This window comes from Ostrea edulis, chromosome 3 (genome assembly GCF_947568905.1).
Source record: "Ostrea edulis chromosome 3, xbOstEdul1.1, whole genome shotgun sequence".
NCBI lineage: Eukaryota > Metazoa > Mollusca > Bivalvia > Ostreida > Ostreidae > Ostrea > Ostrea edulis.
The window spans coordinates 39777686-39802825 of record NC_079166.1 but is presented as its reverse complement, the minus strand read 5'-3'; the positions used below and the strand labels follow the sequence as shown (position 1 = coordinate 39802825).

General features: G+C 34.1%; 3 protein-coding genes across 5 annotated transcripts in view; 1 reads left to right on the top strand and 2 right to left on the bottom strand.

Moving 5' to 3' along the window:
* The window catches only part of LOC125673160 (titin-like), a 268458-nt gene that overhangs the window by 4417 nt on the left and 238901 nt on the right, over positions 1-25140 (bottom strand). For both annotated transcript variants that reach the window (XM_056160692.1, XM_056160693.1), the window contains exons 24-32: positions 22633-22766; positions 22358-22450; positions 21218-21287; positions 18280-18397; positions 13617-13676; positions 12375-12425; positions 12192-12273; positions 11957-12044; positions 11779-11849 (exon numbers count right to left, since the gene is read on the bottom strand). In XM_056160692.1, the coding sequence (XP_056016667.1) occupies positions 11779-11849; positions 11957-12044; positions 12192-12273; positions 12375-12425; positions 13617-13676; positions 18280-18397; positions 21218-21287; positions 22358-22450; positions 22633-22766 (767 nt within the window). The remainder of the gene's footprint in view (positions 1-11778; positions 11850-11956; positions 12045-12191; positions 12274-12374; positions 12426-13616; positions 13677-18279; positions 18398-21217; positions 21288-22357; positions 22451-22632; positions 22767-25140) is intronic.
* Positions 1-25140, top strand: part of LOC125673175 (uncharacterized) — a 333899-nt gene that overhangs the window by 195119 nt on the left and 113640 nt on the right. The gene's annotated exons all lie outside the window — the stretch shown is intronic.
* Positions 3619-7696, bottom strand: LOC125672222 (uncharacterized). Of its 2 annotated transcripts, none has more exons than XM_056160701.1 (4): positions 7078-7696; positions 6876-6917; positions 6248-6718; positions 3619-5943 (listed from the first exon to the last, which is right to left on the bottom strand). In XM_056160701.1, exons 3-4 carry the CDS (start codon positions 6687-6689, stop codon positions 5279-5281), a joined length of 1107 nt encoding a protein of 368 aa, XP_056016676.1. In that variant the 5' UTR covers positions 6690-6718; positions 6876-6917; positions 7078-7696; the 3' UTR covers positions 3619-5278. The 2 variants fall into 2 exon arrangements, with proteins under 2 accessions (XP_056016676.1, XP_056016675.1); XM_056160700.1 differs by having other exon boundaries at positions 6098-6718; positions 7078-7691.

The window sequence follows — 25140 nt, the reverse complement described above, 5'->3', positions numbered from 1 at the left end:
ATCAATTGAAAAATTTATCAAAATCGAATCATTTCTCCAAAGAAGAAGCAATAAAATACAGGACAATGACCGAAAATGGCTGATAAACTAAAATAGGAAGCACATCGAAAAATCTAACTTCATTATATATTTTTGTGGAAAAAAAACTTATTAGTGTAAAATATAAAACTTATACGGTACCGATTTTGATGCACCAGATGCGCATTTCGACAAATAATGTCTCTTCAGTGATGCTCAACCGAAATGTTTGAAATCCGAAATAACTATGAAGCTTTAGAGCTAAATATAGCCAAAAGCAGCATGCCAAAAAAGTGGAGCCAAATTCGTCCAAGGATAAGAGCTATGCATGAAGGAGTGAAGATATTTCTAAATCTGTTACAAAGACTAAAACAAACTTTTAACCTGGTGATTAAGGCGTCTGCTTCACAAACAGGATGCTCGATTGTAATTATTGATACCAATGCGAAAACATTAATATAAAAAAATTGTTATAACATTTGTTTGTATGTATATTGTCTTATGTCCCATTTGAGATTTTTGCACGCATAACGATGAAGTTTAAGTGAAGTACAGCCCTGCTACAAATTTTGACCTGAGCAGAACTCTTACACCACTCTGATTCCACAGACAAATACTCTGAATTTGAAATAAAAAAATATGCTAGAGTTCCTCATTGACAATATCTTCGTGGTCTTTGGTGATCAGGTCTTCCAACAGTCTGTTGGAATTCCCATGGGCACCAATTGTGCTCCTTTGTTAGCTGACCTGTTTTTATATTCATATGAAGCAGAATTTATTCAAAAACTTCTACGTGAGAAGAAAAAATCTCTCGCTGTGACCTTCAATTCGACTTTTAGATATATCGATGACGTTTTGTCTATTAACAATGATAGCTTTCATTCATATGTCGATTTGATATATCCATGTGAGCTGGAAATAAAGGACACCACAGAGTCGTCCACTTCTGCTTCATACTTAGATATTTTATTGAAAGTAGACATTAACGGCAAACTGACAACTCAACTGTATGACAAACGGGGTGATTTCAGCTTCTCCATCGTCAACTTCCCACATTTATGTAGCAATATTCCATTATCACCTGCATATGGTGTTTATATATCTCAACTGATTCGATATGCAAGAGCTTGTTCTGGGTATAGTCAGTTTTTAAATCGAAGTAAGCTACTGACAAACAAGTTGATGGTACAGGGATTTCAACAGTCTCGATTGAAGTCAGCATTTCGCAAATTCTATGGTCGTTATAACGATCTAGTTCGTCAATACAACCTCGCATTGGGTCAAATGCTGTCTGACGTGTTTCATACCGATTGTTAAGCCGTCCTTGGTACACTGATTTTGACTGCGGATAACTCCGTTTACCTGATCAGGATATGGGGCTCACGGCGGGTGTGACCGGTCAACAGGGGATGCTTACTCCTCCTAGGCACCTGATCCCACCTCTGGTGTGTCCAGGGGTCCGTGTTTGCCCAACTATCTATTTTGTATTGCTTGTAGGAGTTATGAGATTGATCACTGTTCGTTATCTTCACCTTGCACAGTGGTAGCAGTACACCTTGATGTTTACCTTGGTTACGCCTATCGTGACACAGAAACGGTATTTCAAGAGAGAACAGCCATTTGTTATCATTAACGCCTTCGATTGGACACAGCACCAGATCGGGCATCCCTGTCAGTCATGTGTGATGATTTCTTGAATACATGTATCAGTATCTAGCTATAATCAATGGAATTGACCATTGATTACTCTGATAAAATAAATATCTATCAATGAGGATAACGAGCAATGATCGATCTCATGACTCCCATACAGAATACAAAATTAAGTGAAGGGCAAAAACGAAACCCAGGACATACTGAAAGTAGGATCAGGTTCCTAATTTAATTGATTAATTGTTTATTATTTTATACATCCCGATTTAGAATTTTCACTCATGGAGACCATTACCTGTGATGGACTGCCATATTTAGGCCTATCCGCAGACTTTGTGGTCTTTGAACAGGGAATACATTTTATCGGGTCACACAAAAAATTGTGATGGTTTATTTCAATTTAGAATCTAGAAATATATGTGGAACATGGAAAATGCTATTATACCAGTATTAAGAAAAAACAATCCACAGACAGGAGTATTCAATTTTCCTTTAGTTTGTTTCATTGCCATCGACTTAAATGATACAACGAAACATTCTTATCAAGTTGGTATGACATAAAGGAGAATTGAATCATTTTTACACTTTGTTTCCTTATCTGTTATTCTATTTTTAATACTCCACATATTTGAATTTAACCTATGGGTGTGGGTAAATGAATTTTCATTCAACAATTACTGCAAAAGTATAATGAAATACTAAAAAAGCACTAGAAATCATTTACATTTGTTTAATTCATAAATGAGTATGATTATAAACCGTGTGGTCCAGTGATTACTTATAAGGTTTTTAATGTAAAAACGCAATCTCAATGTAAACCTTCCTAATGAATATATGTTTGGAACTATAGCAAAGTGAAAAGTGAAGATAACGAACTGTGATCAATCTCATAACTCCTATAAGCAATACAAAATAGAGAGTTTGGCAAACACGGACCTCTGAAAATACCAGAGGTGGGATCAAGTGCCTAGGAGGAGTAAGGATTCCCTGTCGATCGGTCACACCCGCCGTGAGCCCTATATCTCGATCAGGTAAACGGAATTATTCGTAGTCAAAATCAGTGTGCCAAGAATGGCCTAACAATCAATATGAAATACGTCAAACAACATTTCACCCAATAATACTAGGTTGTATTAACAAACTACATCGTTATAACGACCATAGAATTTGCAAAATGCTGACTTTAAACGAGACTGTTGGAACCCCTGCACCATCAACTTGTTTGTCAATAACCTTCTTCGATTTAAAAACTGGTCATAAGCAGAACAAGCCCTTGCGTATCGAATCAGTTGAGAGATATAAACACCATATGCAGGTGGTAATGGAATATTTGGCGAATTCGACTGGTAACTTTTCCTGAATTAAAATTAGGCCACGCCCACTTGCGCAGAACTAAAATATTGATTAATACAAAAGAACCAGTCGAATGGAAATGGAACAAAATAAACGAAAAAACAACTTCCGGTTTCATATTCATCAACAATGGACCTAAACCTGAAAAGAAAAGCTGTCAATTTTATTTTCGTTTGTTTGAATGATGATAGCAGTACTAGTGATTCAGATGATGAAGATGACTTAACAGACTTTTTGGCGGCAATGTAAGAACGTAAACAAATTGTTAAAAAAAAAGATCGGTTTCACGATGGTTTATTTTTTATAATGTGGGTTTTTCTACATCTTCAAAATTAAAAAAAAATTGCGGAAATAGGCATTTTTCAAAAGACATATTTCTGCATATTAAAATAACACACACACACACGAATGTGATGTAACTTTATGAGTTATCACAAGAATGAATTTTTCTCTCATTTTTCTTGATTTACTGTTCATGCTGTCAGGAATGACCAAAAAATTAAGGTACCGACGATAAATTATTGTACTTTTCATAGGTCCGACCTGAATCCAAGGAGAAAAAAGCCCCAAAACAGGCACAGGCAGAGAAATTATGTAGAAAATGTGGTAGCCAATTTCCGCATTGATGAATTTAAAACTTTTTTCCGTATTGGAAAAGTCAGCATGCAGTGCTTAGAAGAAAAAATATGTGAGACTTGCTTGGAACAAAATTTATCAGGTATTTTATGTCGAGAGGCAACAGGAGGAACTGTCCAGAAACCTCTTCCAGACCGAATTCTGATGTTTCTATGGTTTATGTCAAGCCAAGATAAATATGCCTCAATTGCAGACAGATTTGGAATGAGTGAGTCAACAGCCTCCTATGCAATACGCAACCTAATAGCATTTATTCACGACCATTTGTTATCAAAAGTAGTTGTATGGCCAACAATTGCAGAGCAACAAGAAATCAAAGACATGTATTGGGATTTAAAAGGCTTCCCTGGAGTTGTTGGGATGATCGATGGTACCCATATCTCAATAACTAAACCAGCAGAAAGAGGTGTTGACTACTACAATAGGAAAGACTATTATTCAGTCGTATTGCAAGCAGTGGTGCGGGAAGACCTGCGATTCATTGATGTTTTTGCAGGATTTCCTGGTAAAGTTCATGACGCAAGAATTTTCCGCAATTCTCCTTTGTTTGTAAATGGACCAGCCTTATGTCGTGATGGTCACTTATTGGGAGATTCAGCATACCCAAATCTTACTTGGCTGTTAACGCCATTTCGGGACAATGGTCATCTCACTGAGGCACAGATTCAATTCAATTATGTACACAGCAGCATTAGAAGTAATGTTGAACGAGCGTTTGGAATACCGAAAGGACGATTTAAACGTTTGAAACACATTGACCAGAAAAACGTCAAAGACATTGTAAGAACAATACTTACTGCATGTGTTTTGCACAACATCTGCATTTTAAATCATGACGAGTTTGAAGAGCTTGTTAATGAGGACAATAATGTACCCCAGTTGCTTCCAGTCTTTGAAAATTATGATGAAAATGTGTTGAACGGCGGAGCCATCAAAAGACTTAATATTGCAAGGCAATTGTGAAAAGTTTTACATATTCTATTAAAATTCTTGATATGTGCAACCAGGTTTTTTCTTGACTTACTTGCATTTTAAACAGATGAATAATTGGATATTTACAAACAAGTCTAGATTTTATGAGAAATGATTATTTAATCTCTTTAAAGTAAAACAAACAAAAAGAATAACATATTTCATAATATCAACTCTTTAGCAACAACAAAAAATATATAAAACAGTAGCAATAAAAAAGAACATATAACACTGACCAAAAAAGATTAGGACTAAAATATATTGGAAATCTTTCCCCCAAAATTACAAAAACAATGAAAACAAATCACAAACAGCTTAATACACAATGCGATCTGAAGGGGTGCTACTAAAGCATTCATGGCAAAGAATATGGCACACAACATAAACATGTAGATCCCTGAAAAAAAGATTTTATTGCATTGTATAAACATTCTCTTCCTGAGAAACAAATATGAGAAATTAACATAATTTACTAAAGGTAATTAAAAAAACAAACAAAAAATATGCAGATCCCTGGGCCCTGATAGTAAGCTGTGGATCATATGCATATTTCTGTACACAGAAGTTGCAACCTAACAATCTCATAAAATCTGTTCACATGGCTATGCAAATACAAGTGAGTACTACTCAATTTTTCAGGATATTTTCAAGGGATAAGTAAATGCCCAGTTGGCCAAGGTGTACGGTACTTAGATCTTCGGTATTTCAACAACACAGATGGTATTTCTTCTAGATTGTTCAGATTTAAATTTACTTGTCCAACAAATTGATTTGCGATTTCAGCAAATATATGCATGTCTTCAGTTGATCTAACATCACATTCTACATCACAATACTTAAGAGACGGAATTTCCTCAAGTACACATTTCAATTGTCCTACTGATATTTGACTACATCGGTGAAAAGATAAACATGCTAACTGCAAGTGACTCAGGGCAATTAAAAAAAGTAAGAAAGTGTTTTGGAATCTGAAATTCTTCAAAGTAAGACATTGCAATCTCGTCAAAGATGCCATAGCAAATAATTCAACAAATGCATCGAATTCTCTGCTTTTAACTTGATCTGCATCAATTACACTATTGAAATAGGACCTTCCACACACTGTTAATTTCCTCAAATTTGGCATACAATACACTCCACACAGATTGTTGACATTTTTTAGATGTACAGAGAATGAGGTGTTTCTATGATAACAGAAATATTTAAGTTTTTTGCAAACCAAGGTGAGCTTGTTAACTTCTTCAAACTGTTCAAGGTTGTAGCAAATCTTTTCCAAAACTTCTGGTGGAAAGTCTGTCAAATTGATGTGCCCTGAAATTGTTGAATTGAAGAATAAAAGAAAGTGCAATATACAACAGCTTCTTAGCATTTAAAAATTAAAAAGAAAAAGAAAACATCCACTAGATCATTATCATAACAGTCAGTCAAGGGACCTTCGTTTAGTATATTTTGCCATAATTTGTACCTTCATTTTCTTTTTCTTTTAATATCTCGAGAAATGCCCTTAAAAGATCATTTCTTTCTTTGGCTCTTTCATCTCTTCTCTTCTCCCGTTTATCTCGCTCAAGTTTTCTTACTTTTTCAATTTCTTTAAAAGCTTGAAAAAAACTGCTACCTTCATTTTCTGCTTCTTTTCGCTTTTCTCTACGTCGAACTGCAGAGATGCTGCTACTCTTTGTCACTACCTTTTCTTCACTACTAGTGCTTGCTTTATCTTTCTCGTTTTCTTTTGTGGCAAGAGGATTGCTGGAGCTGGTAAAAGGTGGATTTATATCATGCCTTTTTGATAGTATGTTATCAAGTCTTTCAAAGTGTGGGAATGTCCTCCTTTTCTCACCTGTTTTTTTCTTATTGTTCTTTATATCTTTATGTGATTGCACCAAACTTCTCCATTTATTTTCAACTTTTAACTGCGAAAAGTCGAATCCAGCCTCATTTAATTTTTCTGTGATTTCTCTCCAAACATCTTTCTTTTTCTTTCGAGGATTTTCAAATTCTTGTTCATACTCTTCGTATAATGATAGAAGAAGGTTAGTCGCAGGTTTTGTCCAAAACATGTATCTACTACTGCTTTCTTCAACATCACCTGAAAAAAATAAGAACTACTTTGAATTCTTTTCTTGATCATTTAAATGAACTGAATTTTCTAACAAAAAATTTTACAATCTGTTTTTGAATAAATGAGTTTAACAAGCAATTCATCAGAAGTTAACTGAAGTTATATTTTCATCTAGGTATCTTACTTGTTACACCAAAAGTCTCAGGGCTCTCTTCCAGACTTTCACCTACAATTACATTAATACATGATCACCCCACAGACAATATATACAAAAATATGTCTAGTATTAAAGAGGGTTTTATTTTATGATAGGCAGTTTAAAATCTTGAACATATGTTGAATACTTGTAGCATGTAAATTAAAATAAAACTGCAATTAACACTAACCTACAGATGTGTCATCTTCTTGGCAATCACTTCCCTTAGACAGACCTAAAAAGGAAGTTATACTCTATTTACACTTCTATATTCATTAACCTAACTATAAATAAATGTTGAAGTATATTTTACACTGTGGAAAAGTGTTTCGTTATGAGCTAAAGAATAATTTCTAATGTAAGAGTAATTTTTAAAGCAACATTCACCTTGTATTGCTATCTCTAGAAGATCACCACCAGAGCCTACAATTAAAAATATATATGCAGTTAATGCGTAAGATTCAAAATATGTATGTAGGTCTTCTTTCTAATAAGCAATTGAGATACATTTCTGTTGATTGAATTATTCTTTAACTTACCAAGAGATTCATCATAGTTTTTTCTTATCTGTGCTATCAGCTCTGTGTCTGTGATAAAGAATGACATTATTGTTTTGATTTTTCTCCTGACATGCTTAAGTCAGAGATGATAGTAATTGTTGATGAACCCTCGTTAAAAAATGATTTTAAACCTACTTTAAAAATGAAATGAAAAGAAAAAATATGACAAAGTACCAACAATTTTCCAGTTAATTGCTTATTATTCTTTTAGATTTCAGTTTTCTACACACACATATATATTAATCATACATAAAAATTACCCCCACTATCAATACGCCTGAATGTTGGTGCATCAAACACTTGTGTTATCTGTATTCCGTCCGGAAAGATAAGTGTTCTTTGCTCGTAGCATTTAGAAAAGAAACATATACATTTCTTGTTTATACATGTAATCGGGTGCACTTTTATTAACCGTAATTAAAAGAAAATCTGCATTTTTCTTTTTGCTTCACTGTTGAGAAAATTCGAACGGAGCACCTCATGTTGCTCAATTTCTATTATATCCTGTGCATAGTAAATAAGAAACCGTTTTCTAAGCTACTAAATATTCTTAAATAATCATATGCATAACAAGAGAGTTATTAATTTCTTAATGAACAGAAGAAGGTTAAAACTTACTTCGGCCTCACGGCATTTCCATCATCCCTGCTACAGTTGCCCGCCATCTTTTCCATAACACGTGACGTATTTCAAGCTCGATTTCCAATATGGATTTTCTTAATTAATATTTTTTTCTGAAGTACCAGTCGAATGGAAATTATTAAGTTTATACAATAATTTTTTCATAATATCGACCAGTTGAATTCACCAATTGTTACATAAAAATGGGAAGTTGACGATGGAGAATCTGGAAGCATCCCGTTTGTCATAAAGTTGAGTTGTTAGTTTGCCGTTAATATCTACTTTCAATAAAATATCTATGTATGAAACAGAAGTGGACGACTCTGTGGTGTCTTTTCTTTCGAGTTCACAGGGATATATCGAATCGACATATGAATCAAAATTATTGTTAATAGATAACATAAACGTCGTCGATTTCTCTAAATGTCGAACTGAAGGCCACATGAATAATTGTTTTCTTCTTAGGTAGTTTTTTTAAAATAAATTCTGCTTCCTAGGAATATAAAACCAGGTCAACTAACAAAGGAGCACAATTCATGCCCATGGGAATTTCAACAGACTGTTGGAAGACCTGATTTCCAATTACCACGAAGATGTTGTCAATGAGGAACTCCAGCATATTTTTTTATTTCAACTTCAGAGTACTAGTGTGTGGAATCATAGTGGAATTCAACGATGTAATTTTTTGGATGAATGATCACTAGATGGAAATAGTTGCGTTTTCCTTTTTGGTTGAAGAAGTAACTGTGTATGATGGCAAAGGTAAAGTGTTAAAAGGTCATACATTTTGATGTTGATTTAAGATTTCAAGTTTACTAAACGTTTTTTAGAATCCACTTTTGACTAACATCGCTTCTGACATATGTAGTTGCCGGGTACGTTTGAAGTTTCTCCTTCGCAGCTGTTAATATTTTTCTGAGGAGCAAATATAGGGGCTTTGTAGAACATTTACTGGATCCAGCAATGTATCTTTGTAAGGGTATTATGAAGTTTAGGTATCCAGTATAAGTACGGTAACTCATTTTCATCCGATCTATTGATTGGGTATTAAATGTGTATAAACTGAAGCATGGTTTTGAAGAATTTCATCATTTGAAAGGGCAGTTGGAGTATAAGTACAATTACCAAAAGTGAAATTAATGCCATGTTCGTTTAAAATACAGTTGTAATAGTGAGCCTTACAAACAAAGACAATGTTGTAATAACCTTTGTCTGCTGGAACCAAAACATATTCCTCATGTAACCTATTTAATTCTTTTATCACTGCTGGTTTACTATATAATCCTAGACTAATTCATAATAGAGATGAAGTTCAGTCGCCAATTGAAAGAGCGAGATTCTTTGTATTTAGGACCTTTTAGAATTAGTTATTTGAGTTTCTAATTCTCACCTATATCAACATCACTAGTAATGACTTGTCCAGCTTGACTATAGTTGAAAGAATATGAATAACAAGAATACTTAAGTGGATTAAGTATAAGATGGTCTACATCTAGGCACTGCAAAGTTTCGTTATAATTAAAAAGTTTGGATGCAATAGTGGAAGTATATTTGTAGGAAAAACAGAGTGTAGACTTGAACTTGAAATAAGTTGGAGCACATGACTGACCTCTTATATTACGATATAAACGTTCCAATACAATGGCGTGGCTAATTTATTTAGTTTAACTACCCATTTAACGTCTACAATAATAAAAAAAAAAATTGTTTTCTATACACCTTACCCTTTTCTCTAAACTAAACCAAAGGGAAAATTGAACCATGTCTGGTTAAAACTTAATCTTGTCTTCGTTTCTGGTTTTTCTGAACAGAATCGATATCATAACTTTTATTTCTCACGAAATTGATTTTATAAGAGTAGCTACAGAAGGGTTTCCTATCATATACCTGGACAAACAACAATGCAATGCCCCTTCTATTTCATGAAACCCGTTCCAGGTCTTCCAGATCTAATCCTGGTATATCCGTGAACGATATCTGATGTATTGACGTCCTTATTGATTTTGTGTGTGGAATCATCAATGAAGAACAAATACAATCAACCAACAAAAAAAAAGGAGTTCAATACAAGAACAAGTTTTTTACCTTGTGTGAATCCTCCGATTATAGAAGCTTGAGAAAGGAAAACGAAATGGATGTAAATTTATAATGGTATGTGGTTCACTTTTGAAATATAGATCTTTTGCAAAACCTAACAGTGACGAACAGGACACATCACGTCAGCATTTTAACTTAAATGAATTTTCCAAAAATTGTCATTAAAGCAATATGGGCAACAGAATTAAGACAATAACTTGCTTTTTTCCTGTATACTCTGATATGTATTTTTTCCAATGAAATACACAATAAGCTGAGGCCTAATAAATTATTGTAAACTGTAAATTACGACCCGCCCTAAAGATTGTTGATTGACTTTTCAGTGCAAGTGTCTTCAATGACAATTTTTTGTTAGTCATTTGATGTCCATTTTGTAATAGGAATACGCATCATTTTAATATGCTAGTTTGTTTAACCCTTCGGGAGACAGATAAACGATGCTTGAAAATATTCTACAAATACTTCATGTGGAAGAGGGTTTTTTTTTTATTGAATTTCAATGATACGAAAGAATTTTTTGCTAAATTTTGCAAATGCATTACATAAAAACAGACAGGTTTTTGTCATAGACTGTCGTGACATGTAGCTTTTAATTGTGAATTTCGCATCTCTACATCATGTCGATATTTCTTTCCTGTTCCTTTGAAATACGTCTATAATTTGATTGTGATATACTCCATTAATCTCTTTAGAAACCCACCAGTGACGAACAAATCACATGCAATCTTACATTTTGATACTTATAACACAACAATAATTAGTTGCAAGGTTTATTCTTCGTTAAAAAAAAATTTGTCTGTATGTTTTTTTTATCTCAATATCAAACTCACTCTAATTTTAAATAATCATAGAATGATATAAAACTTCTCTTTAGTAAAGCCAGGTGTTATGTATTTTGAACAAATTCAGAGCATAAATTAAATACATTGTGTCGTACCATAGATGAATCTCTCTCGATTTGATTCATATATCATACGGCATTCATGACCATGAACTTCTGTACGTAATTGAAAATTAAACAGCCTCTCATCTAAAGCAATCATTCTTTCAACATCGTATTTTCATTAAAGATATATTGTGAACTGTTGCAAAATTGAACTGTGTTTTATGTGAAAATATAAACTATGTACAAGGCTGTAACCATCACCATGCATTTAGTTGTTTTTATTTTTACATGTGTGTGGTTCTTGCGAAGAGGATTATTGAAAATTGGTAAATTCTGGGCAGTTCTTGCCCCACCCCTAGGGCCCCAGGGATGCTGGAGTCCTGAAATTTACAATTTATGTCCCCCTTGTCCCAATGATGATTCATACCAAATTTGAAAAGAATTGAACTGGTAGTTATTAAGAAGAAGTTAAAAATGTTAAATTGTTAACACACAACGCACGACAACCAATTGCAATAGGTCACCTGAGTTTACCCAGGTGACCTAACAAAATATTTAAGTAGTCCCTCTACATCATTCATCAATATAAACTTCTTCTGTAATTGACAATTAAACAACCATCAATCTTTCAACATGGAAGTTTTAGTTCTAACACCAACTGTTGCAAAATCTACCCTAGGCTTGTTTCAAGTACAACACAAGTTTGTAACTGATTAAAGTCACGTACCAAAACAAAGCTTGCATTGATATAGTCTGAGCCATCCCTCTTCTCTTGGAGCTGTACGCGATTAAAATCATCTGAAATATTAGTTCAGTTTCTCTTAAAAATCTCAATCAGCGTTGTAAAACAACACAATTTTCTTTTGAGACACATACATGAACATCAATATTATTATAGAACTTACAGGGTATTACACTCCCTCTGTTTCTGTTTGTATTCATCTTCGAATTTGCTTTTGTTGTAGCTGCTGTTTCCTTTGACTGAAGTAGTTCCTTCACAATGACATGTACATGTATGAGTGTTGTATATTATTTCATATCATACACGATTATTTTTGATTTAATTCAATAGTCATTATTAACATGTAAGTGGAATATATTCTGTAGTTAAAACAGTTTGTTCTACAAAACGCTACTCACAGAAAATTCGTTACAAATTTTTAGCCTGCTATCTTTCATCAGATCAAGAACATGGTCCACAAATGATTGTGAAGTTATCGGTCTATAACAAACATAGAACATTACAAGATAAGTGTATCCAAGTAAGTTTAGTAAATGATTCAATACCATGTAAACCTACCGGTAAGTAATTATCATACTTACTTTTCTCTTTGTATCCGAGTACGTTGATCCAAGGCCGAATATGTCTGGTCACTAAAAACATGGATTTGATAATGATATTAGTGATTGAAGTGGCTATGTACAGTGCATCTGCACGAATTTGTAACAATCGCACATTCTCGGATCTTTCCGGGAAGGGGGAAACCAATCTCGAATGTACTGTGATAACCTTCATTTTTATTTCAAATCAACATTCGCCCATAAAACAAATATTCATTTTTTTTTCAATACATGTTTGCTATAATTGATCAGATCTCCCCACAAAAAGTATAAGATATGTTATTAATCACTTATCAATGATTTATGCAATGATTGGAAATGTTTATTTATATAAATTTGTATGTCCGGTGAACGCAATACATTCGAGGCGCCTTCCCCGATATTGCTGGAAAGAAACGTAATTGAATGAAATTACTCATTGTTTTCTAAATGTACATTAAATTGATATAATTGATGGTTCTTCACAGCATGGACATTGGAGAAAAGATTTGAAATAAAATGCTTTCTTTCATCATATCATTAAGACTATGGGGTCTTGAAACACGTCTGCAACTTTGGTAAATGTATATTACATGTCTTCCTCTCCTTGACGTTTCCTCCGTATCACTTGAGAAGTAAACATTTGAAAATACACACATACAAAGAATGGAGATACTTGAATTAGGAACCTTACTCGTGTTAATGGGTTTGGTTGGAACATTAATAAACGTATACATGAAAAGTGAAGATCACGAACAGTGGTCAATCTCATAACTCCTATAAGCAATACAAAATAGATAGTTGGGCAAACACGGACCCCTGGACACACCAGAAGTGGGATCAGGTGCCTAGGAAGAGTAAACATCCCCTGTCGACCGGTCACACCCGTCGTGAGCCCTATATCCTGATCAGGTAAACGGAGTTATCCGTAGTCAAAATCAGTGTGCCAAGAACGGTCTAACAATCGGTATAAAACACGTCAGATGCATTTTACCCAATGATAGGTGGTATTGGCAAACTACATCGTTATAACAACAATATAATTTGCGAAAGGCTGAATTTAATCGAGACTGTTGAAACTTCTGTACCATCGACTTGTTTGTCAGTAGCTTGCCTTAATTGAAAAACTGACCATACGCATAACAAGCTCATGCGTATCGAATCAGTACATGTATTCAAACATTTTCCCAGGAAAACCTGTGCGTAGACGCTCTGATTAAGAGATTGAACATCATTGATTCTTACCTGCTGCCTCGGTCGTATAGTGTCAAATCTGCATATGTTTTGGAATCTTGTTTTGATTCACTGTAATCAATATACATGGATTTTACATTCGGTCAAATATTCACAATCCATAATTTAACGACAGTTGCCACGATGTTTTGTCTAAAGTTATAATATGAAAACTAAATTTAGGTTTATAGACGTAAAACAAATATGATTCTATGAGGTTAGCATGTGGCTGATCTTGTGAATCGAATTTTTGCCTTGGTTTGGAGACCCATTGATTATGGATTGAGAAAGAACAAGTTTCAAGCGGTCAGCATTTGGATGCTCATGCTGAATATATTCTAGTCATGATGAAAATATTAACAGAATTTTATGGACTGGGATATGACACACATGAGGTCAGCATTCGGATGTACATTGTACTCCAATTTAGTTATGATCTGGCAAAAATGTATTAGCGACAAAAGTGTACGAAAGCTCAGATGGCTTATTCAACATTCAAGATTCAAAATGCGAAATTCGAATTTCAAGATTTGGAATTCGACTGTCGAAATTGAATATCCGAATTAACCAATCAAAAAATTTGGTCACAATATATGATATAAAAGCAACAATTCATTCTTAATCAAACTCATCAATGTAAATGATCGCTATCTTTATTGTACGATTAGGGTTTTGAGGTTACCGAACATGAATTTGAAATGTGACAGAAAAGTTTCTATCATTTAAAACTACGCATTTACTTGTTCACAGTAGACGATAGGGATACGGTGCACCTCTGTGTTTTGTAAAACTTCAGCTACGTTTTCTAGCTATAATCACACAATTATCGGTATAGCAATCTCTCATTGAACAAACAATAACACAAACATTTATTTGTTAGGATTTTCTGCACCTCCTTTGTTTTCAGTAAAATTGACATTCTAAATTATCGCATATGTGGTTTGTAACAGACCTGTGGCTGGGAAACGTTAAATATTGCGTAATACTTTTATATATTGCATTTCTAGTCAAGATGAGGATGTCTCCCAGCCAATTTGTTTCTGTATTTATCTTACATCTTTTAATATAGATCAATGATAAACTTTTACATATTAACACATTTTCTGTTATGATTTAATGGAAACAAAACATCTCTAGATCTGCAATGTGACTTCGGACTAATAACAAAGTTTTTACATAAATCGTGTCACGTGTATTATAGGCAGTCAGGTCCATAGACAAACGGGGGTTCCAGCAAACCTAACTATATCCTCTATTTGAACACGGTCAAATAATGACAAATATACCTAATAATACACCTTAAATTAAGATGGAACTGGAGGTTATATGAAGAAATCAACTGCTGACACCACCGTACACTACATATTTTTGTTGGAATGATTATATTCTAAAACATATATTTTACATGAAGGTGAAGATAACGAACAGTGATCAATCTCATAACTCCTATAAGCAATACAAAATAGATAGTTGGGCAAACACGGACCCCTGAACACACCAGAGGTGAGATCAGATGCCTAAGAGGAGTAAGCATCCCCTGTCGATCGGTCACACCCGCCGTGAGCCCTATATCCTGATCAGGTAAACGGAGTTATCCGTAGTCAAACTCAGTGTGCCACGAACGGCCTAACAATCGGTATGAAACACGTCAGACAGCATTTGACCCAAAGATAAGTTGTATTGACGAACTAGTTCGTTATAACGACCATAGTATTTGCGAAATGCTGACTTCAATCGAGACTGTTGAAAATATTGTATCATCAACTTGTTTGTCAGTAGCTTGCTTCAATTCAAAAACTGGTCATAAGCAGAACAAGCCCTTGTATATAGAATCAGTTGAGAGATATAAACACCATATGCAGGTGAAAATGGAATATTGCTACATAAATATGGGAAGGTGACGATGGAGAAGCTTAAATCATCCCGTTTATCATACAGTTGTTGGCAGTTTGCCGTTAATGTCACATTTCAATACAATATCTAAGTATGTAAGCGTTAACTTTGAAGGAAAAATCATTATGTAAATGCCGGTAATCATTATTGTGTATTTAAATAGACCCGTAGTCGGCAATTTCAAAAGGGGGTCTGAAAAGCAACTGGGAATGAACCACCCGCTTGAAGGTTTGACCAAATATTTCCCCCACCCGTTAAGTGTTTTTATGGGCGTTTGAGTCAAGGATATTGCATTATAAACCTATATGTAAGCAATGGGGGAAATTCGAATCATAGATAAGTATTCCTCTCCAATTTATGTTGAAATATTATGAATCAGTGGGATAGGTATCTTTAAACGTGGATGAATTAGCATTCCGTGGTGATGACACATGTAGATAAGCTTCATGAAACATAAATAATGTAAAAGATACAACATTGATCAGAGAGAAATATTATCCATGGTTCGAATTCCCTCCATTGTTCACATATAGATATCCTTAACCTATGACATCCGTTAAAGTCCCTATGCTCCTTATATAGCTGATACCTTATATACTTCATAATTAAAATAAAGAAATAGAATGAAATGAAATAAAATGAAAACAAAATTTAAGGAAATATTAATTAAAAACAAAAAATACTCTTACACGGAGACATTATAAAAGTGTCGCCGGTGAACTTCCAGTGGCTGGATTATAAAAAGTGATGATACTGATACCTAACCTACTGAGTAATTAAAAGCCTTGACTGAAAGAATATCAAACTAGAATCAATTGTTAGAGGATATCAACGGTTAATTAATAGGCTCCATTTACTATTTCAATTTAAGTTATATTATGAGGTATGTTCGTCATTACTTGACCTGGTTCACATAAATTGCAGATTTAAATATTCTGCACCCGTAACACGTTTTCTGTCCCCTCTCCCGCTCTCTACGGGCCTGTCTGCATGCTAAGCATACAGTATGAAAGGTGAAGATAACGAACAGTGATCAATCTCATAACTCCTAAAAACAATACAAAACAGGGAGTAAGGTAAACACAGACCCCTGGACACACCTGAAGTATATCATAACATAATAAAATAAAAAAGAGAGGTTTCCAAGTATGGTAAATATATTAGAAGTATAAACCCAGCAATTGCTGCCGATGATCCTTTGTTTAGTAGAAAACATAGCTTAATTTCAACAAAACAGACATGGTGCACCGAATCCCTAACGTCTACTATATGTTTGCACATATGTATAATGTAAATGCGTAGTTTTATATATGAAATACTAAGAATCACTGTACATATATATTAGACTTGCTTTCTGTCCTATTTCAAGTGTACATGCATGTGACTTTAAACCTTAACAGATAAATACCATAACCTACATTTCCATTAGATAATTTGGATTTCAATTTCGAAATTAGAATTCCAAATCTCAAATTTCCCCTTTGGGCTTTCGTAAAAATGACAAGTTTGAGGTGGTCATATGGCTGTTCATGTAAAATCCATAAAGTAATGATTCATGGTCTATAAAATGTCATATATTTCTGTCTCCACGAATGGTAATCTAGTTTTAGCTCACTTAGTATATACCCCTTAGTCTTGTTGGTGGATTCCAAAATGAATAAAGGTCAGTATATGGTTGCTTGTATGTAAATGATAATTGCATTTGTTCAATTTAAATTAGGTAATTAATGCCTATTTCGTACTTTTATTTTAGCTGCAGATGCATTCCCTTTAGTGTAGCTTTTCAATTGATATGTATTACTACGTAGGTAATGTCTTTTCCTTTGGTGACTCTGCATGAGTCATACAAGCATGCTTTTTGGGCCTTTTTCCTAACGTCATCTTCTTGTTGCACAAACAGTTAACCATTATATAGCAATAGGTGGGATAAGCATTGATTTGCAACATAATGTTTTGAATGTCAAATCTTCATCATATGACCCTATGCCAGCTAATAATTTTGATCAACATTTGGTATATGTTAATTCTGCTTTAGATTTGACATTGATTTGATCAATAAATGACATACTCTCACATCGCTTGGGGCTTCAGGTTTTTCTTTCGGTCTTGTAGCAACAAGATCAAGCTTCGGAAAAATCTTTGTTTTAAATTCAAATATTCATCATATGACCACCTATAAATTTTTATCAACATTTGGGATATGTAAAATATGGTATGTGCTACTGTTTTTGTTTTGTTATTGTTTCGGTCAATAAATGATACAATCTCAAATCACGTGATTTTACGGTTTTCTTTCAATACAGTAGCAACAAGAAACTTCTGAAAACTATTTACATTATGCATATTATGGATTTAAATAATGAAAAGGCTGTGGATATAAACATGATTTATCATGAGCAATGCAATTTATTGTTATTCAAATACATTTGGAAAATGGGTCTTAACGACACTTGAAACAAACACTCTGCTAAAAAATTTTGAAAATGAAAACTAGAATTATCGTTTTGTAGTAACAGGAATGCAAATTTTTTCCATGGTTTCTAAATTAAATCCAATTCAGTGGGGAAATTTTGTATAGGGTTATATAGGTAGCGGTAATATATTTTAACCTTCGAACATCATACAAAATTTATAAGTTCCTTAGTTCTAGGAATTTTACCTTTGTACTTATTAAAACCAAACTATGCTAAATTATATATCAAACCACGCATCCATTTTATCTTGTTTGTATCAAGTGTCCTTAACTTCTGAACTTATTCGTAAGTAATACGTTACAATGTACCTCCGTTTTCTCCTCCATATAAAGATGGCAATCACAAGAGCTGTGATTACGATTATCACTCCAGCAATACTACCTACGATGACTCCCACGGGCGACGTTGACTGTGGATCCTGTTTCACTAAATGAAGAGAAAAAATTTATATTACTTCTTGTATGTTTCAGGGTCTCCATGCGTAGTATTAAAAATTGATTATTAAAGCAATGGATACGGAATATCGGAACCATTATTTCGTCTCCAATTCCGTCGTGATTTTAATATTTAGCACGCCCAACGATATCACATTTTCTGCGTTAACTTAGGCAACTTTCAATAGACAAGCACTTAGTTATCAAAAATTAGTGTAAGATATAGTGAGTTCAGGCATAGTTAAGCGTCGATTTTGAAAGTTGAGGGGTGGGGTGCAAACGGAAAAAAAGGTGCCATTGCATATTTAGAAAAAATCTTAGCAAGAAAAGCAATTCTGCCCAAACCCCAAAATCGTAAGCTTAAAAGGGGGTGGGGTATTCTTCAGTACATGTACGAGTTCAATATTTGCATTACTACTACTTCTTCTCGCCATTTTAACAAGTGACCAGCTAATTAATCGACCTTTGCATGTACTAAATAACACACATTGTATAATTATGATAATAACGCGATCAGTACGTTACATGTCAAACAAACGGGGGGGGGGGGGGATAGAAGTGAGGGGGAGAGGGCTACATGTTGAACACTGTATGTACGTATCGGGAGATCGATGCATAAATTGAGATTATTTATATCTTTTCATAGCGGTCGGTTGTTTTATTCTTTCGAGAAAATAAATCTCATTAAGTAAATATCCACATACGTACATAGAGGAAATAAACTTTTTTATCTTTGCTTCCAAACACCAGAAAGTTAATCCAATAACTCATGTTTTTTGTACTAGGGCAATCACTTACAACATTCTGCAAAATAACCTTCAAACCCGGTAGATATTTTTGTACCAGAAATGAGTCATCTTTAGCGTCACTATTTTGTACACAAGAGTTGTCCAAGTAATGCTTAATTTTCGCAACTTCTTTTTCAAAGAGTTCCAAAATTTTCTAGTTCCGATATCCCGTATTGCCTAGACCTGATTTACATGTAATTAGGTGATCGAGTAATTAGGGAACGTTATAATGTATGATCAATGTTTGTTGTGTTGAAGATTTTAAGCTAAATTTCATTTGTTGTTGTTGCTGTATTAATTTTCAACTTTCACTGAACATCAATGAACTTAAACCCATTTGATTTTTAAAAAAATTTCTAAGAGGTTACTCATCATTACAGTCTGTTCTCATATCATCCAACCAGTTTATACGTTGACTCATTTTAATCAAGTCAATTAATAATTGAATTTTGAACACGCTTTAAATCCATCTATCTTGAATTTGATATAAGAGATGTCGCTGATTTCAAACCAAAGTATGTAAATTGTAAAAGTTATACTATATTAAAAAAAAGGTATTTCTACTTCGAAATTCATTTTTTAAAGTAACGTGACTGCACATGTTTTCCGAACATAGTACATGTACTACACAAGATCTTAAATAAAATAATTGCGTATTTTCTGCGTAAATAACAAACCTTTCTGTGTTGAAATGTGCGATAAAATATCGAGACAAAGGGTGAGTTATTTCGTGACATTTTGTCAATATTCTCTTTCTTACCTTTATGTATTTTTACTTTTATGTATTTTCCTTTGTTGTAAAAGTACACATAACATTTGTTCACATATTAGGTGACAGACGAAGTGAACACATCGATTGCAATTTGTGAACCCCTGAAGTTAAATCTTAATCCTACTTTCATTAGTTGTAAACAAAAGCCTCAAAACTTTTATGACACAGTAAAACAATTTTGCTCTCTTTAGAATATAGTCATAAAATATGTATAAGCATAATAACTACTTCTTGGTGACAAACATTCACGAAGTTCATAAATCTTGTGGGGTTTTTTCTAGGATGTAAAACTTATACGGTACCCATTTTGATGCACCAGATGCGCATTTCGGCAAAAAATGTCTCTTCAGTGATGCTCAACCGAAATTTTGGAAATTCGAAATAAAAATAAACTTGCAAGAGCTAAAAGGAAAACTATAGTGCCAAAAAATGGAGCCAAATTTGTCCAAGGATCAGAGCTATGCATGAGTGAGATATAATACTTAATTTTGAAATGAATTTCTAAATTTTATCCCAGCAATTACATGTAGTATACATCAGTATTTTCATGCTAGTAACGAAATATTTAGCTACTGGGCTGTAGAGACCCTCGGGGACTAACAGTCCACTAGCAGAGGCCTCGACCCAGGGGTCATAATGTAAAACTTATACGGTACCAACTTTGATGCACTCGATGCGCATTTCAACAAAAATGTCTCTTCAGTGATGCTGAAGACGAAATTTTGGAAATTCGAAATAAAAATAAACTTGTAAGAGCTACAGGGAAAACTATAGTGCCAAAAACTGGAGCCAAATTCGTCTAAGGATCAGAGCTATGCATTAGGGAGATATAATCCTTAATTTTGAAATGATTTTCTAAATATTATCCCAGCAATTAAATATAGTATACATCTGTATTTTCATGCTAGTAACGAAGTACTTAGCTACTGGGCTGTAGAGCGAATCAAAGCTGATTTACAGTTACTGTAGATCATCAATCTCAGCATTTTACTCCATAGCCAAAGATTGTAAACTTGAAACAAAATAAAAGACATTAATTTCCTTCAATCGGACAAAAGATGTAACTTACTACCAGCTAACAGGTTGTGTTTGTGAATCTTGTGATTTTTAGCATGCAAATAAAAATTGGTATTCGGTTACTGCAGCTTGATTATCCCAGCATTTTGGCCTCAGAGCTAGTTATTTCAAACTTAATATAACTAAGACAAGATATATGTTATTTTGCTTCGATTAAACAACAGGTTTTACTTACGACCAGATTCTGCAGAATATATGAACGTTTCTTTTTCACCGATGGTATCGTCACTATTAATAGCATATATCTGTAAAATTCATATTCATTCGATGAGAAGGATGAAAAATTTGTGTCTTATTTCGTTACATGAGATTGATCACTTCGTTATTTTCACCTTTCATATTAACGTTTTGGTAAAGTGAAAACTTTTAGGAAAGAAATGAATACTGTTTTCACGTTAATCAACCCGATCTATTTAGTTTCCCTTTCCTTTACCTTATGTACAACACACAATGTAAAACTTATACGGTACCAATTTTGATGCACCAGATGCGCATTTCGACAAATAATATCTCTTCAGTGATGCTTAACCGAATTGTTTGAAATCGTAAATAACAATAAACTTTAAGAGCTATTCTAGGGAAAAATAGAGTGCCAAAATGTGGAGCCAAATTCGTCTAAGGATGTATCATGTATCATGCAATTATTTTACAAAATGTATTGTTTTAAATGTATATTTCTGATATTTTTGTATTTATGCATATTTATGAATAAACACCACTTCCTAAATATCCCATATGTCAGTGAAAATCCCCAGCATACAAGATTTCCAATAGAATCTGGATTGTGGCCTGTTTTATTTTGTAAAACCCACCTTATTTGATTGCAGGTAGCTTTATTTCGATATTTCATTATGTGTTGTAGGGGGTTAGATTGCATAATCATACCTATGTGATACATATGTTCTTGCATTTTTGTTTTCGACTCATTCTGACCCCCACTAGCTTTCTGTTATATACCTTCGTCATTTTCAAAATAAATGACATTTGTTTCAATTCACATCACTGTCATGTTTTCACTGCTTTTATCAAGTATCAAGCAAACGCTACTTGGCAAGTCATATTAACTAAGGCACATAAAATATGTTCTGTGCAGATCTATATGAACAATCTAGCCCAAACATTTTGAAACAAAGTAGCATCTTCCTCAAAAATAAAGTTACACGAAGTGAAGAAGAAATTACAGTTCAATGTTTTGCGCCGCCATGTTCCTCCATGCGTCTACTAAATAGGATAAGAGCTTATAGAAATGTTTTAATCATTGCTTGCAAATGCATTGAAAGAGCTGTGAGTTCGCTCCATTGCAATGTACACATACCTCTATGGAGTATGTCATTTCAGGAACAACAACGATCTCTTCTTCTGTAATAAACAGCTCATTAGTATCCACAGGAACAAATTTATCTGTTGACTAGAATAAACATTGAACCATTTTAAAACTGCATTATAGCTACATGATAATCTTTCATTTAAACTCTTTTTTCAAATTAATTTATACATATGTACATGTATGAAGGAAGATACATAAAATGTAGAAATATGAATCTTTTAAATACATTGAAAATATCAAAGGATGTTAGCTGTTTTAATTACCCCAGAGTTGATGAACCTGTAATTTACAAGGATCCCATTCTGGTCCCTAAGTAAGGGGACTTTCCATTGGACTAGAGCTGCTCGGTAGGTGTTAGGTTTCCGTACTACTGTTAGATCCCGTACTTTTCCTGGAACTACATGTAGAAGATCATTAGTAATGGATACAAATACTGTATCTTGTAGTATATCAATTAGTACACCATTACTAATATCTTACATTAAAACGAAATTTCTACTTGATCTGATCTTATGGGGGGAATCGGGATTGATTAACACAAAGCTTCTGCTCGGTCTGATTTTATTTTACTAAGAGGCTGTTCATAGCAAAGGATGGTGTGTATATATATATACATGGTCTGTGTTTTCCAGTTTTTGTTACCTAATCTGATACATTGTTAATGTATGATTGATTTTCAATTGAACAGTTTTTTATTTCCTGCAATGTTACAATACCGTTTATCAACATTAAGTCTAAAAATTCGTAACAAAGTTCCACTCTGTGTTATACGACCATATATGTAATTTATTCATTGTTACTATGCTGATAGAGGAAAGCATATGCGCAGATTACGTGAGGCTTCCCTTGACAAATCACAGTGATGTGCGTAACCACTTCACATTAGATGACGTCAAATTAAAAACGTACGTCAAAATGTAAAGCTATATAGTGTATATATCGTGCGGAAAATGTCATATCTTATCGCTATTTATTTCCCCATTCAAGATTTATAGATATTTATGTTTAATCTATTTGTCAAAGGCTTGTAAATGATTACATATTACTTTCCTTGATATTATATACATCTATATAGTATGCGCTACGATATTTTTTATATTAATATATTAAGACCTTGAAATCGACCCTAATGTGCAAAGGCATTTAGAATGATAAAATAAATCTTATGTAACCAGCTATGTGGCGCAAGCGAAAGATAGTTTGTGCAAAACCAAAAGATGAAACATGTATCTTTGTTAATCTTGTTGGGGAAGTTACGAATTATTCTGGTGTTTGTACATCGATCAATCGTTGTTACCGAAAAATACACTCAAATTTGAATTCTAGAAATCTTTGACATCACCCAGCATTTTGCAAATAAATTTTACTACACTTTACCTCTCTAACTACCTTAAGTTAGTACTGTGAATTTTTTTTACTTGCACCTTACTACCCCTTGCTTGTCATAAGAGGCGACGAAATGGGTCGGTTCTTCGAAAAACACCGCAAAAACTGAGGACTCGTGTCACAGCAGGTGTGGCACTATAAATATCCCTTCCTGTTCAAAGGCTGTAAGCGCCGAGCATATGCATTAATTTTGCAGCCCTACACCGCCAATGGTGACATCTGCATATGATTGAACCATTCTCAAGTGGGACGTTAAACAATGGACAACCAACCAACCAAAAGAAATTACAATTCTGAGTCGAAAATGGCTTTTGTCACACCTAATTTAGAAAGCTTTCAATGTGAGTCACCATTAATGTCAAGGTCATTAATCATGACACTGCTGAACATAACTTTCTACATTGACTACATCAATTTGAGAACCTTCTTGGGACACTGACTTTGACAACGGATAACTCTGTTTACCTGATCAGGATGTAGGGCTCACGGCGGGTGTGACCGGTGGACAGGGGGTGCTTACTCATCCTAGGCACCTGATCCCACCTCTGGTGTGTCCAGGGGCGTGTTTGCCCAACTATCTATTTTGTATTGCTTATAGGAGTTATGAGGTTGATCACTGTTCATTATCTTTACCTTTCCTCTCACTAACAGTTCACAATTCAGTGATAAAATTTTGAATAAGTTTAAGGTCAACGTATAAGTCTATGACTATGACATTGCTAAATGGACACACAAACACACGCATCAACAAACATGATATTGTCATGTTCACAGACAGGGGATCAAGAGATGGGGCTCATGATGACAGTGATCCTTCAACAGGGGCTGATTCCTTCTCTCCGCCGCCTGATTTCATATCTGACGTCTTCACATGTACATAGGTTAGTGTCTATCCTACTCTCTATTTTGTATCATTTATAGGATGTGTGAGAGTGTTCTCTCTTGTTGTATATTCACATTTTCGCAGACATAAATGAAACTATGTGCCTTTAAAACTAGTATTCTAGGAGCATAAAAAGTGCACCGCCACGGCACATGATACGCCCGTCACATATTGTTAACAGTATAGATTGTACCCATTAAAACATTTTTTATATCACCTTAATTAAATGTCACAGTGACCTTAAAGTAGGATGCGACACATCTTCTACCTAAGATGCATTAGTTGACCAATTTTGGTGATTCTAGGTCTAATAGTTTTCAAGTTATGAGCCGGACAAGTTTTTGCCATATATGGCCATATCTTCTTAATGAAAAGTCACAGTGACCTGGTTTTAATGTGAAACACACCTTCTACCCAAGATGTATCTACAGACAAAGTTTGATGATTCTAGGCCTTGTAGTATTTAAGTTACGGATCGGACACGAAAAAGCTAACAGACGGA